At 44.4% G+C, this 15,661-nt stretch overlaps 1 protein-coding gene across 1 annotated transcript in view; it reads right to left on the reverse strand.

Moving 5' to 3' along the window:
- The window catches only part of LOC134028379 (potassium/sodium hyperpolarization-activated cyclic nucleotide-gated channel 1-like), a 59,957-nt gene extending 44,697 nt beyond the window's left edge, over positions 1-15,260 (reverse strand). Inside the window, exon 1 of the mRNA XM_062471869.1 lies at positions 13,950-15,260. Coding sequence (XP_062327853.1) covers positions 13,950-14,623 — 674 coding nt within the window. The 5' untranslated portion in view covers positions 14,624-15,260. The remainder of the gene's footprint in view (positions 1-13,949) is intronic.
- Positions 15,261-15,661: the final 401 nt, after the last annotated feature.

The following is a 15,661-nucleotide window of genomic DNA, read 5'->3' on the forward strand; positions in this document are numbered from 1 at the left end:
TCTCCATCTTTAAAGTTCCCTTATCTGCCTCGTAAGATGTTCTACAAAGATGGCATGTTTGACCTTTTTTATTATGTGTTTGTGTGTTCATATGTAATTTTTATAAGTGAGAGGGAGAGAGAGACACACAAACAGTGTGTGTGTGTATGTGTGTGTGATTTCTCCTTTCCACTCGTTCCTATTGCCTTCTAATGGAGGTCAGCCCACCTATACATAGCAGGGATCCATTTACTGTGTTTTATTATGCATTGGGATTCTGACATAGAGGAACACCGTTCTATAAATACAGATTGAGAAGGGAAGAGAGATTGAGAGAGAGATAGAGAGAGGGAGAGAATGAAGAAGTACTGCTGAACCAACACTGCAAAGGCACCAAATCCCTCTCTCTCTTTCTCTCTATTTCGGTCTCACTCTTTTGTCCACCTATCTTCATTTGTCTGTTTCTCTCTCTCTCTCCTCTCTCTCTCTCTCTCTCTCTCTCTCTCTCTCTCTCTCTCTCTCTCTCTCTCTCTCTCTCTCTCTCTCTCTCTCTCTCTCTCTCTCCGTCTGTCTCTAACCCGCTGACTTATGGATTGATGGATAGAGAAGGAGGAGAGAGAGACAGAGAGAAAGAAAGAAAGACAGGACAGAGAGAAACGGAGAGACATAAAGAGTGGGAAGCGGAGAGAGAAACAGAGACGGAGAAAGAGAGATAGAGAGAGGAACAGAAAGAGAGAGGTGACCTTAGAAGCGCCGCCTCACACCTGAGTGACTCCAAAGCTGAGGACATCTCACTGTCATGACTGGAGTCCTGACATTTCCCTGCCTGTTTGTCTGGAGAGAGACAGAGACAGAGAGAGACAGAGAGACAGAGAGAGAGACAGAGAGAGAGAGAGAGAGAGAAAGCCATGGAGACAGAGCCAGGGAGAGCCAGGAAGAGCCAGAGAGACAGCCAGCCATTGGAGCACAGCCTCCCAGAGGGCTGACCAGGGACACCAGCTACATGTTTTCACCCTCAGAGTGCCTCTGGCTACAAGATAAGCCTCTCTCACACTCCCCCACCCCCCGTCTGTGGCCACCTGAGGGCTCCCCCCCCCTCCCTTGGTCACTCGCACAGCCTCAGACTCCATTACCACACAAGTTCAGAGGTGGACAAACACACACTTGTGTGCACTGCGCAAAGACAAACACATCAACACAGACATACCGTACACAAATACGTCATGTTAATAAGGTGTACAGGAAGTCACTAGAGCAATGCATGTGTTTGTGTGTGTCTGTTCAACGAAGTGTAGGGGTTTGTGTGCGTGTGTATTTAAGAGTGCGTGTATGTGTGTGTGTGTGTCAGTTAGGGTACATGGATTCATGTATCTTTGTAGAAGCACTGTCCGCGGGGTGCCGTCTCTACCTGTTGGCGTGCACGCCAGGAGAGTGATGGCATGGCAACCCGGTAGGTCGTCTGTCATGTCATGTGCTGGCAGACAGGGCGGATGGCTTCCCCTTCCGTCTGCATACCACTGACTGAATGAGGACAGAACAACACTGTGTGTTCCCTCTCCTCCCCGAGACCCACGGTTGATCCAGCTACAACACTGGAAGCACACTGTAAATGTGATTCTGGCTGATTGAATGATTGAAGTTGATCTATTTTTATCTATGAAAAGCAGTTCCCCTTGTGAATTATTCATTTCCTTGTTAAGTGTGTGGTTTTTCTCTCTCTCTCTCTCGTTAGTTTATTTCACTCTCTCTGCGACTCCCCTCCCTACCTCTCTCTGTCCCTAAGTGTCTCTTTCTCATCTCTCTCTCCACCCTTTCCTTCACCTCCACTCCTCCTCCTCTCCCAGACTCCCTCTCTCCTCCGTCGGCAGGGTTGTTTTGGGATGTGTGAGGAAGGCTCTTCCCTCTGAAGTGCTGATAGACCATCTGTCCCAAGGTACTGTCTCATGTCCTATTAGACCCAAAGACAACAAGCTGTCTGCTTCCATTTGACCGCTGAAACATCTATCTGTCTCTGCCTACCTCAGGGGTGCCACCTCTGTACTGGAAGGGACACTTTACAGTACGCATTTGTGAGTTTGTGTGTCTGTATGTGTCTGTTGTGTACTGTGTGTGTGTGTGTGTATCTGTAAGAACATGTGTGTTGGTGAATCAAGCGTACTGCACAGTTTGAAGATGGTGTGTGGTGTGGGATGACACAGGATGGCATGTTTGCATGTAAATGTGTGTTTATGTACTCTAAGACAGGGAGTCAGGTGGCTGAGCGGTGAGGGAATCGGGCTAGTAATCCGAAGGTTGCCAGTTCGATTCCCGGTCATGCCAACTGACGTTGTGTCCTTGGGCAAGGCACTTCACCCTGCTTGCCTCGGGGGAATGTCCCTGTATTTACTGTAAGTCGCTCTGGATAAGAGCGTCTGCTAAATGACTAAATGTAAATGTACTCTTGTGTTTGCAGCTGGTGGAAGCCATTAGCCCAGGGGCCATGCTTGACAGTTGTTGGGGGCTGTAAGTAAGAGAGGAACATGTAAGTCTCCTACATCCAAGACACAGACATTAATTTTCTCCACACCAAACCTGCCTTGAGGAGAAACACTATCGAGATGAACATTGGACTGAACACAACGAGCGTGTTGTCCTGCGTAGTGTACAAACACACACAGAAGCGCACACACAAATGTGCACACACATGTAAATGCATATACACACGCACGCATAAACATATGCCCACACAAACATGCACAAATGCATACAGACACACACACACACACACATTCCATCTGTCTCCTTTGAGTGGGGGAGGCAGGTTTGCTGACTGGTTAGAGACTACCCTGGGGAGAATGAAAGTGTCCAGGAAGAGGAAATCAGGTTAAAAAGGGTTAATCCTATTTTTGTTGACACCTGCTCAGATGAACTACCATGGCGACGGTGACTTTGCTAAGCTCGACCGGCAGGTGCGCCGCAAGCACATCACACACCAAAGGCTACTCAGGTGGCTATACTTAGGTGGAGGCACAATGTTTTATCAGGCTCCAGCACCAGTGCTATCATAAGAAGATTTCATCAGAGAGAAACGGAGAGAGAGACAGAGAGAAAGAGGGAGTGAAAGGAGTAAAAAAAAAAAGCAAATCTCTTCAACCTTTGGATGAGAAAAAAACGGAGGGATTGACTAAATACCGACATGGGAAGCTCGTCGAAAGAGAAAATCTCTTGAAAAGAATAGCCCTTTACCTAACACTGCACACAGAAATGGCCCTATTAGTAAGATTACAAGACGCAGGCAGCTGGGGTGGGAGAAGATAGAACCCAGGCATGCTGCCAGGGAGTGAGGAAAGGAGGGCCCAGCACTACCAATTCTAAATGGTATGTCATTTTTTGTAGTCAAGTTCAGCGTCTACAATATTAACGCACATTTCTTACCAGAATTTTATTGTGTCAAACTAATAATGCGGTGGTTTGCATCCGACCTTCTACAAAAATGAACACTAACCCAAACTGTAACCCTTTTTGGAAAAAGCTTTTTCATTTTTAACACCCGTATTAATAGCCGTTCCATAAACAGATACATGTATAATACATATGGACTATGTGTAGGTGGGGACTGAGGTTGTGATTTCCATTTAGATGAACCAGCCCAGAATAAGGTTGTGTTATTCAACACAGGAGAGCTAAAAAGAGCTGGACCCACATCTGTTCAGAGCTGTACTACTGTCGCAAATTTAGAGTTAGGGTTAGCTAAGGCTACCGTCTGGAGGGTATCTTAGGTAACTGTCGGTAAAGGCTACCAGACAGATGTTTGACCCCAGACTGTGACTCTCTCTGTGTGTTGTCTAATGCAGTCGCATATCACAGGTCACATTCTGTAGACTAGGTGACCTGAAACCTAGTGATCAAACCTAAAAGGGCATTAGATGCTGGAAGATGCCTTCTAAAAGACACATTAGAAAGTCACTTTAGATCTGTGTCACTGTTCAGTCTCTATTGCTAGGAGATCACAGAAGGACCAAGTACATTTGCATGTGTAAACTGGGAAAGTTACAGTGACATAACATACAGTATGTAAACTATAAAAGTAAAATGTGAGCTTGACATGATAGCTCCGTTATAGAAGTTCCACTATCTTGCAGTCCCAGATGAATCCAGACCTGCTTAATACAAATTATTCTCCACTCATGAATTTTGACTTTTCACTGTTGCATCAATCCAATTAATAGTGAAATATAACAATCGCTGCCAAGACTATATAAACTTTTTTTAAACCCTAACCCTATCCTCTCAAATCTCTGCTTATCTTAAAAATCTCCACTTGAGTATTGCTTTAAACATAACTTATCAGACAGCAGATTTACAGAATCAACAGTGCAAGTAAGGAGAGCTCTTGGGAATTAAGAGAGATGGAGGAGATGGTGTAGGACAAGGAGAGGAAGAAAGACAGAGGGAGAGAGAAGTGGAAAACCGAAGAGGGACAGAAGTGAGAAGAGGAAGAAAAGAGGCAGAAGTACAGAAGACAAGAGGGGCAGGGGTAAAAGTAAAGAAAGAAACAATTATAGAGAGAGACAAGAAAAGTGGTACAGAAGCAGAGACAGAGAGAAAACGGCGAGGAGGGCAACATCGGGAGAGTGAATCTTCTCCCCGTCAGAAGGCTTCCTGGCACGTTTCTTTTTGTCTCCTGTGGAGGTGCTGCTGGCGCCACCAGTGGGGAGGCACTCTGTCCTTGTCCCCCTGGCCCCGCTGAGTCCTTCACAGCTCCACAGAGCACAGCCCGTTAGCTCCGTGCTCAGGGGGAATTAAAGACTCTGCAAGGATACTCCACAGTCAGCAACTAAGTCTGCCCTCCATACCAGTTGGGGTGGGGGGGGGAGGGAGGTAATCGAAAATTAGAAGACTGGTATGTGCCACACAAACACACACACACACACAGTCAGAAACGTAAACAGATCAAATACATACATGCATTCACTTACACACAATCAAAACATACACACAATCAGAAACATTCAGATACAAAGACAAACACGCGCACACATCTACTCTAGAGGAAAGCACAGGGGACAGGAAGCTCTCCAGTCAGCGTGGCTCCATCAGCACCACCACGTGCACCAGTATCTTCCTGCCATTTCAACCCTAATTGCATCCATGTTTTATCATGATGCCTTGTTATCTGCCAGGAGGCCCTTGGTGTCATTTCTAGGGTCTCATATCAGGCAGCCGATGAGTGTGTGAGAGAGAACACAGCCCAGTGACCCCCTTATACACATGAGGCACACACATGCAAGCACACATTGCACACATGCAATCATGGACACACTCACACACACAACTATACACGTACAGTTAGAGAGGAATGAGAGAGTGAGAGAGCCGCTGTCTCTTACCAGACGCAGAGAGCTAACCTAATGTAATGCCTATATTAGCCGGTCCCAGTCACAGTGTACTACCTAACCCACCCGCCCCCCTCTCCTCACCAGCCCTGGACCTGCCATTATCTGTTCCAACCAGGTGATGTCATCAGCAAATGGAGCAGAGAGAATGAAAAGCTTTCTATCCATCCTCGAAATGTTGATCCAGGGTCAGTGAGAGAGAGAGAGAATATGTGACAGGTAGAGATACAGGAGAGGATGGAGAGGGAAGGGGGGGGTAAAGAGAGAGACAGCGAGGGTGTGAAAAGAAAAGAGGGGAAACAGTGAAAGAAAAGGAGAGGGTGTGAAACAAATGATTGTGAGAGAGAAAGGTTGAGGGGAGAATGAGAAAAGGAGAAGGACGGAGAAAAGAGTGAGAGGAAGAATCTATCTCCTTGTATTCTGCCCAGAGGATAAAGGAACACTTAATCTCCCGTCTCCTCTCACACACTGAGCCCCCGATGCTCACAGACCGGCAAAAAATGTTAGCACATTTCAGCGACCCCAACATCCCTCCAAAAAAAGACATGGTGGAAGGGAGGGCACAAAGCGCAACCAAAATTAATGCCTCTTAAAAGCAGTTTATGGAAAACATAAAAAACGGACATAAAAAACATAAAATGAAGAAAAAAAATTAAGTAGGACGGGATGCAGAGCTGATCTGGTTTTTGCTCTGGCACGAGAGAATGCAAAACCAGAGGCTTATATGTCAGTTAAACCAAACAGGAATTGATTTATCTTTCTTTAGTGTAGGTGCTAAATAAGGACAGCAATTGACTTAAACTCATTCAAACACTGTATTGTATGGTATGTGTACAATATCTTGTGGAAAGACAAAAGTAAAGTTTTCCGGGGTCATCTGCAAGACCTGACCTATGTCCTGGGATAAAGGTTAAGTAAATGTGCAGCAAAATTGATCTGAATGACAAAAACTGAGCGAAAGGGGGAGAAAGGACAACCAGTCTTCAGAGATGGATTCTGAGTAGAAATGGGGAGTCTCCTGATTGGAGAGGAGGAAACATTTTCTTTAAAAAAAAAAGATCCCTCTCCCAACCACTTTCCCTTATTCCAGCCATTTGTCTGCGTCGTCAAGATGCCCAGTGTTGAGAAAGAAAGCCAAACACATTGATTCGGGGGAAGCACTTGCCGTGAATCATGGCAGCCACACAGACAGGGCTCTTTATTGTGCAAGCAGCTGGACCTCCTCTGGGACTGAAGAGGGGGCTGCGGGGGAGCCCCACTGTGTGCAGCGACGTCTCCCTACTCCTGATGCAGACCATGGGGAGGAAGGAGGGGGGGGGCTGTTTCCTGGCCAAGCCTGGCATCCAAAGGGCACCGGTTTAGAATGTTCCAAGCATTCTCTGTGGCTGGATATTTACAACAGTAATGTAAATTATGTGTTTCTTGAGAAAAGACGATGGGAGTCATAATTTCACTGTACCTCAAGGAGACCCACCGGGAACTAAACTACCTACCGAGAGGGTGTATGTGGCTTGTGACTCTGCAGGCTAATTTCCCACCAGACACTCAAAGGAATCTAACCTTTTATATATAGGCTATCCCACTGAGATAACAAATAAGTAAATAAATCAATTTCACAACAGAGACTATTTTCCACCATGACTACAATTAGCTTTTCAACGGACTCTGAGCACCTGTCAAGCTCCAGATAAAAAATATAGCGCTGAGGTGAAACTCAAGATTAAGAATCAGTTGAGTTTAATCCCTGTTCTGAAAGGTCTTTCTTTCACAAGGCAGCCACCATATCCCCAGATTAACAGCATCACAAAGGCAGCTATAATTCCAATGCTACTAATAATTCCTTTTGGAAAAACAAAAAAAGAAATAGTCAGCAACACTTTACATTAGGGTTTAATCATCTACTATGTATCCACATAGCAATACCTGTAACAACACATGGTAGTTAATGTGCCTTTAATGTGATTTGTTGCCACATGTTCTGCTTAACATGTATTCTGAGCAGTAAATCCGATCGGAAGGTCAGTTGCCCATGGTTTATTTATCGTTTCATCTTATTATTCACTGTTTCACTGTTTCCCTGGGTCTGTGTCAGAGACCAGGCGAGGGTATGGGCATCAGTCTGCAGAAGGCCCATAGAGCTCTAGGTCACCAAATCGCACAGCAGAGGCTGGGGCCTAGACCCCAGGCTGCACTGAGGGTTGATGAATTTGGGTGGAGGAAGGACCTTTTTTTCTTCACACCCTCCTGTGATAACTGAAACGGACATATTTACCGCTGACCCGACTCACAATTATCCTAGTTGTCTATTGGTAAAAAAAACTAACACATTTGATACAGAAGAAGGTAGTAAAAATGGTGAGAAAAAAACGTGAGAATGGATGTGTATTGTGACCGGGGTTGTGTTTCCACCTGGAGAGATTATAAATTGATGTTTTGGAGGACGTTCGGGAAGGGCATACAAGGTTTGCGTTCTCAGGTGACAAAAAATAATGGAAAGATACTCCCATAATGTCGTACAGTACATCAGCCGACAGTCGTATCGGGGAGCTGCCCGAAGCCGACTCTTTCCCATTAAGTAAATGTGTATTTCCTATCACTCAGTTTAATCTCAACTCCTCACAGATTACCATCCCTGTGCCAAGGTGAAAATTTTGTTCTCTAAAATAGTCAGAAGCTAAATTGCATTACCAGGACAAAAAAACACTGACACATAAGACATCCATTCACTAGCTGCCGTACGTTTCTGCATGCCGGGGTTTAAAGCTGCCCCACGAAAGTGTGCGGAGGTTACATGGCACATTTCAATCACTCTACATCCCCGCCAACACCCATACCCCAGCCCCACCCACCTTACCCCAGCCCCGCCTCCACACTTTACAAACCACCCTCGGCCATCCCTAGCCTCCCTCCATTAAATAAATTGTACTGTAATAATCTCTTATGCTGTGAGGCTGTAATGCTGGTGGATATGCACGACAGCCCCACTTCTGATTACCCCACTACCAGGGCCTCGGCCAGAGCACCTGGTAATCCTCTGCTTTACCTCCACTAATTTAAAAGCTGATTCATTTAACAGAGAGCAACAACCTAAGAGCAGCATGATTCTAGCGAGTGGCGGCCGTGGAGGCGGGGTGCTTCTGAGATTGGAAGAGTATAGTAGAGTAAGAGACAGGACCAGGGACAGAGACAGGGGTAGGAGGTAGGGTTAGACAACCCAACCCAACCCCCCCCCTCCCCCCCGCATCACATCTATAGGCCTGCTCCATCACCGCCGGCTCGTTTTCAAATCAACCAATGTCAAGCTACAGGTCCCGTGAGACCCAAACAAATCAATACGAAAACGCACCCTCGAATCAACTGTAATAAACCTGAAGAGAGTGAACACTGTCATCGAATCTGCTACTCCTCCCACCATACCTGAGATGTGAACAGCTAGTCCAGTCGGCAGTGTGTGCTTGGCCTAGATGAGGGACAGTTCTACAGTGCGCAGTAGGGTCCTGGGAGGTTTGTCATCCAATGGCAGTTTTCTGACAGGAAAATTCTAGCCTGTCACAACCGTTCACGGACTAAAATCAACTGTGCATTGTCACTGTACATTAAATAACTCAACCAATAGTCATCTACTTTGTAGTCAACAACTGTTTTCTACATTGCATTTGGCAAATGCAGCAAACTCTGGAACATAAAGAAAGAGCCAGGTAGCTAATGCCTTCTTTATTTCATCAGTGGCCTGTAACCTGTAAATGCTGCATTTTCTGACTTAAGACATTGTCACTACCACACATACTGTATACAGTATAGGTTTAAGAAATAATATATCATGTCATCCGTATCATATATAGGGAATCCATAGGTTGAATACGCTAGGCCTCTTATCAGTGGGGCCTGAAGCAAGCTTAACTAGCAGGAACTGTGCTATGCACCAAGTGCCAAGTCCATTAGAATTCCGAATAAAAGTCCTATTTTGTCCATTGAATTAGATAAAAGCTCAATGTGCTTTTTGTCTCCTGAACTGCTCTACTTCGGTTTAATGTATTCCACTGGAAAGGTATAGGGGGAGAGGGGGGGACTCAAAATATGTCTTTTTAGAAAGGCCTTTTTTATACTGCTGAGGTGAGTGGAGTGTCTTTTGGGAGACTACGCTGGTTATGCAGCAGGAATCAAAGGTTGGATAGTTTGACGGGTTTTGAAGGAAGAGGGATTCTCCTGTTTGAGAGATCGAAGCTGATTGACAGACTCAGGCAGGGCAGCCTAACCTCTCTTTCTGATTGTGTTGGCAGCAAAATTTCCTGAAGAACAACGGCGTTTAATATAACTTTTTTTTATACAAAGACAAGTTGAAATGTTAAATGTATTTTCAATTCTCACTCCACCTTGGGGATGAGGTGGAATAAAGAACAACCTCAGATGTGTCCTTCAAGCGCCGAATCACTAGATAATTAAAAGGTACTTGAAGATTTGTGAACATCTTTTGCTGCCCATGCTGCATCACCTGTCATTAACCTTGTCCAATCTCTCACTGTTCCAGCCCATACAGATCACACATCAATTACCTCTGGCCTTGTCTACTTGGTGGAGTGACTAAAAACTGTCTGGCTGGCTGACTGGTTGGTAGACCTACTTACTAAAATACTGGCTAACCAGTTGACTGTCTAGCTGAAGGGTTGTCTTGATGATAAGCTAACTGGTGGCCTGGCTAGCTGTCTGATTGACTGGATTCACTAGCTAACCTGCTGACTTGCTGAGTGAAAGGCTGAATGACTTGCTGGCTGGCTGGCTGGCTGACTGACTGACATGCCTGCAAACAGGCTAAGCACACTTTTTTTCCCACAGGAAGATCCATGCTCAGAAGTGAACAAGGCTGTACGGCTTTGGATCTGGAAATGAGCCTAGAGATTGGATTATGATGCCATTTTTAATCCCTCTTTTCCCCTCCGAAGAAGTGCTCCTCCTCTCCCGTCTCAACGTTATACAATTCTTGACAAGAGGAAATATCACTGAATTACACTAGTCATGACTGTGTGACTCCTAGTGACACTTTAATTTGTACTCGCAATGTCAATATTAAACACCACAGCTTTTGATGCAGAGGAAAGGAAATAAAACGTTTAATCACAGAGGCTCTCTCCGGCCATGCCCATTTAAAGGTCCTCCTTCATCTTCTTACATACTTTCACTTCAGACATCTTTTCACTTATTGCCTTCGATTTTAATCACACGCCTCTAAGTGGCTTCGTTTAATTTACCCCAACAACAACAAAACACTCACTTTCTACGCAAACTAATACGAGTCCATTGCAATAGTTATACAATACTTTGTCATTATTGCACAGCTCCTGCTGGGATCTAATATCAAACTAACGTATAACATTATGTCAAATTATTTTTAAGTATTGAAATGGACATGGATATTCAGTGTGTATCCATGAGTTAAATATAATAACTCGATTTATCATACAAAATGGATTTTCAGAAAATGTATCTTTATTAAGTATTGGGACATTGGGTTAAAATAGAGTCGTGGATATAATTAAGATAACTAGGCCAAAATGTGAAATATGCATACATAATTTTCATATATCTAGAACAAAGTTTCAGGTGCTTTGAAGAATTCCACTTTTAAGTTTGTTGATATAAAGTGTTTTTAGACTGCTTCCTTCTTCAACTGATTGTTGTCCTTCAATTGGACTAGGCCTATTTGATGCCAAACACTGGTTCAATACTAAGAGCTAGTTTGAAAGTCAAGGTGACATGAAGATTAGACAATACTACCTGACTAACTAACCTGCCAGAAGTCAGGGTGGTTTTACTTCTTCTCAAGTGATAAAAGTGTCCTACGTTAACACTGAGAGCCATTTGCTTTTTGCACCAAAACTTTTTGTTTTGCTAAGATAATTACAGAGTGTTACATAGTAATACCCTCCCACACACCCAGAGCATGTACGCGCTTGACCTGAATCTCATGCCACTTGGCAAGACAACCGGACCAGAGGACATGTTCAGCAAGGCCCGAGGGAGGGAAGTCCTAGCGGAGATTGGTAGCAGGGGAGAAACATGATGGAAGTGTCCAGCATGACGACCCCATGTAACGGGCTTGCTTCCACATGGGGAAGAGTGGAGATGCTACGTGAGAGGTGGGAGGCTAAGAGAGGCTTCAACGGGTGAAATAGACCGAAAAGTGACTTAGGTGTTAGAGGAGGAAAAGATGGAAGGAAAAAAGGGGCCAATTGTGGTTTAAGCAGTATGGGTTGACATTGGGAAAAGGAGCTGATGGTCATTGTGGTAGGAGAGGGGTAACATATAATTGGTTGCAGCATCTGTTATCTAGCACTAGCTGAATACCAATAATCCTCATCATCACTGTTCCTGTTATCAAACATCTTGGTGCAATGAGAAAACAGAGAGGGAGAAGGATGCAGTGTCTCTTTGACATGCGTTGAAATTAAAGAAAGTAATAGGCCTGTTTCTAGACAATGGAAATTGTTAACTCATAAAAAACACATATGCAAAGATGCAGGCAAGCGATTATAGACACACACACGCACACACGTGTACAGACTAACCCATGGTGCCACACACAAGTAGTGTTGTCTCACTGGTTTTCCGGGCAACAGCAACCTAGCTACCGTGGACAACGAAGACATGCACACCATCGTATGATGCAAAGGAGCCTTGTCTGTGTGTGTGTGTGTAAGAGGATGTGCATAAGTGTGAGTCCTAAAAAGAACAACAGCTAAATTAGGAAAGAAATCAGTGTGTTTTTGAGTATTTTGCCTTTTTACTGAGCCCATCTCGATGTATCCACACAGTCCTAGGCCTCAAGGCAGCCTCACTCTCTCTTTTTATCTCCCTCCCTCTGTCTGCCCAAGCCTAGCCAGCACAAAGTGGACAGACTTGTCCTTCTAAGCCTGACACACCTGCTTCTGTTTCTTGAGCATCACTATGACATGAGCCCTGCTTATATGACGGGTGACGACTGAGGTATGATTTAATTCTACCAATGTAGGAAATCCAAAGAAAAATATTAGATTATATTCAATGTGAAGGCCAGGGGAAATATCTGTTGAGCAATTAGATTTCCGCTATTGTGTGTCAAAACACAACTATGCGGTTATGTTTTCGTAAAATAATGTAATAAAAAAATAATATTATAGATTCTTCAATTTGCGTATTTTGTGTGCTGAACATTCAAAATAATGGTGTAAAGCTGCCTACTTTCCTGAATCCAAGTAGACATCATATGGCAATTCAGTACACAACAAAAGACAGTTATTTAATAATCTTAATATGAATAGTCAGTTAAACATCAAAAGAAAGTTATATGAATTCCTTTAAAATTATAAAATCAATGTAGACTATTTGTCTTTGAGGTAGTCAATTGCACTGCACTTGGACAATGTTTAGCTTATGGAGATGGGAATATTTGGGAGAAGAGTGGTAAAAATGTGAATGTGTGGTATGTGTATGGGGGGAAGGGGCAAGGGGCTCCGGGAGACATATGGCCTGTAACCACTCATGGGAGCATCCATAATGGACAATATCCATACTGCTGAGCAATCCCATAGATGCATCAGATGGGCATGGCCAATGACACATTCAAGGGCAATGCCTAATTAATAACAAGCGCAAGGAGGCGGCATGCAGGGAAAAAGACAGAGAGATAGAGAAAGAGAGACTGTGAGAGATACTGAGAGAGACAGAGAGAAAGAGAGTGAGTGTGTACTAATGGACTGCCACGGTTAGCTTCTACAGATTCAGTTCATAGGTAAAAACGGATGACAAGAAGTCAAAAGAAAGGAGATTTCTTGGACAAAGTGGAAGAGTAGCTATGGCATTAAGGTTCCTAAATAGTCCTTCCTGTCATAATTCATTGAGAGTGTTTTCAAGACGACATAGGGAAGGATTTTTATCAGACACCACATGGTTTTGCTGTCAAAACTGAAACAATGACACCCTGGCAGAAAGAAATATTGAATATTGAAGTCTCATAACATCAAGTCTTCTTAAGGCAATATTATACATTTATATGCTGATCCATGATCACATTTAGCAGCCAGACCACAATCCTTGTCAAAGGAAAAAGAAAAGGCAGAGACTAGTGTACTTTTATTGATTACTGTATGTATTTTAAGGTGAAACATCCCAAAAGGCCTGAACCTGAGAAACAGGTGAAACTATGCTTCAGTATATCATCTGACTAGTGAGCCCCTGTAAAATACCTTGTCACATCTGATTATCAGTTGTTTGTCTTGTTTCAATAAATCATTATTTAAGTTGACCTAATACTTGTTTTATAATGTTTTATAATATCATATAAGAATTGTTGAAAATAAATATTACTTTATTCAGTATTACGCTACTGCGTTTAACAACGGAAGTAGGCTACTGGAAGTATTGAACACAATACTGGAAGTATTGGGCGTGTGTATCATTCTGTATAATTATGATATGCATTACGCATGATCCTGAGATAATGAGAGTATCAAGAGGAAAAACAGAAGCTTTGGCTTGTAAGTAAGTGCCTGTATCAAAGTATGATGCCACTTGATCAGCGCAGACATCTAATGCCCGGTTTGCGCGCCATGAGTAGATTACCTGAAATCACTGTAAGGGTGAATTATCCAAAATCCAGCGGATTTAACCCGCTCTTGCTCCCGTTCCACCGCCTTTTCACTCCCAAACATCCTAAGGGAGAACTTGTTGACCCCCGGCTGCAGCATTGCCCCAAGCTGCCTATGTATGAATCCAGCCTGGTACAACCTCTCGTCGTCCGGCAGAATTTGGTCAACGCCATCCAACTTTATGAATCCTGATTGCTGATCGGAGGAACCATGCTGGGCACCGCCAACGCTGGTGCCTTGCGCACCTTGGTCCGCCCCGCCGCCAATAGCTCCAGGAGGGCTCTCCTCGCTAGGGGTGACATCTCCCTCGGTGATGAGACGCCTCTCCTCCGCCGAGTCTGGGTCGTGCACATGCCGACTGGTGATGGAGGAGAGGCTGCCTCGAAATCTCCGACAATCTCCATTTGAGCTGGTCTTTATCGGTCTCCCAATGTCCGTCTCCATGATCACCGTGTCCCCACTTTTGGTCTCCCCGATGCCTTTGCAGCTTCCTCCGGAGGTCGGCGATGGTAAAGGTTTCATCCTTATACTCTTTCTCCGAGTGTCCTTGTCGCCGTCTTCTCCTTCGCCCATGATAGACGCTTTCTGGCCAATATGCTGTGGCAAACTGTAGAGCCTTTTACGCATGGAGGAGTGCAACCTGTCCATTATGACATTGAGATGGAATTAACCAATTTCAATAAAACAGACGTCCGGAATCGGCTTGTTTTTGTTAAGAATGATTGCCACGAAGCACTAGAGCTCCCTATCTGTAAGTGAGAACGAAGAGTCTGGAGCTAATCTGAGACCCTGGAAGCCTCACGCAGATACACATGACACTGCTGCCTTTGCCGTGGTGCACAGACAGGACGAAGCTCCTCTCTTGCCTACCTGACAGTTTGCATATGCCCCCTCGCAGAGCGTTGACAGTCCGCTTTAGCATAACACTCTTGTTAGCCACTGCTAGGCTCCAACGTTGTGCGCAAAAGTGGCGAAAACAGGTTGAAGACACCTTTGCATGACATGATGTGAGAGACGTGCCGACGGGCGGCGAAAGGAGACGAAGAGGTCATGAACGTCGAGGGGGATGCTCTTTTTCCCAGATTCACATTGCCAATAATAACAACAACAAACAAACAACAAACACCAAGCAATTATGTAGAAGACATCGGGCACATATCCAAGGACCGCTGACATCACCGATCTTTCGTCCCGTGCATTTTGGCAGCATTGTGCATATTCATGATGCTGATCTATTGGGTTGCCATAGAAGCGAGAACAGCAAATAAGCTCAGCCCACCTTGGTTAAAGGGGTAAAGCTCTTCTCCCCATTCTTAAAACGTGCGTGGCCTTTCAAGTTAGCACTATAACCTCAGTCTTGTTGTATTTAAAGCCCATGCTGCACACGTGTCCAGGATATTTATACAATGTCTCACAGTTTGTCAAAACATTTAATTTGAGCACATAGGTGGTAGGCTACGTGCAGCATCTGCTCCAGAGATATGCTAATTGTAATTGTGCACCCGTGTGCTAATTCACAACCATGCAGCTGCTGATTTATCATGAGACTTTGACAAATCAAACAGGTTTGTGGCGTTGAATGGATTTCATTAAAATGGAACGAGCCTGGTTAAGGTGGAAGAACAAGATGTGTTCAATTGTAACTGTATGGTTCCGATGGGCAATCAAAAAATATATTTTTTAAAT

The sequence above is a fragment of the Osmerus eperlanus genome, chromosome 10, assembly GCF_963692335.1.
Source record: "Osmerus eperlanus chromosome 10, fOsmEpe2.1, whole genome shotgun sequence".
NCBI classification, from domain to species: domain Eukaryota; kingdom Metazoa; phylum Chordata; class Actinopteri; order Osmeriformes; family Osmeridae; genus Osmerus; species Osmerus eperlanus.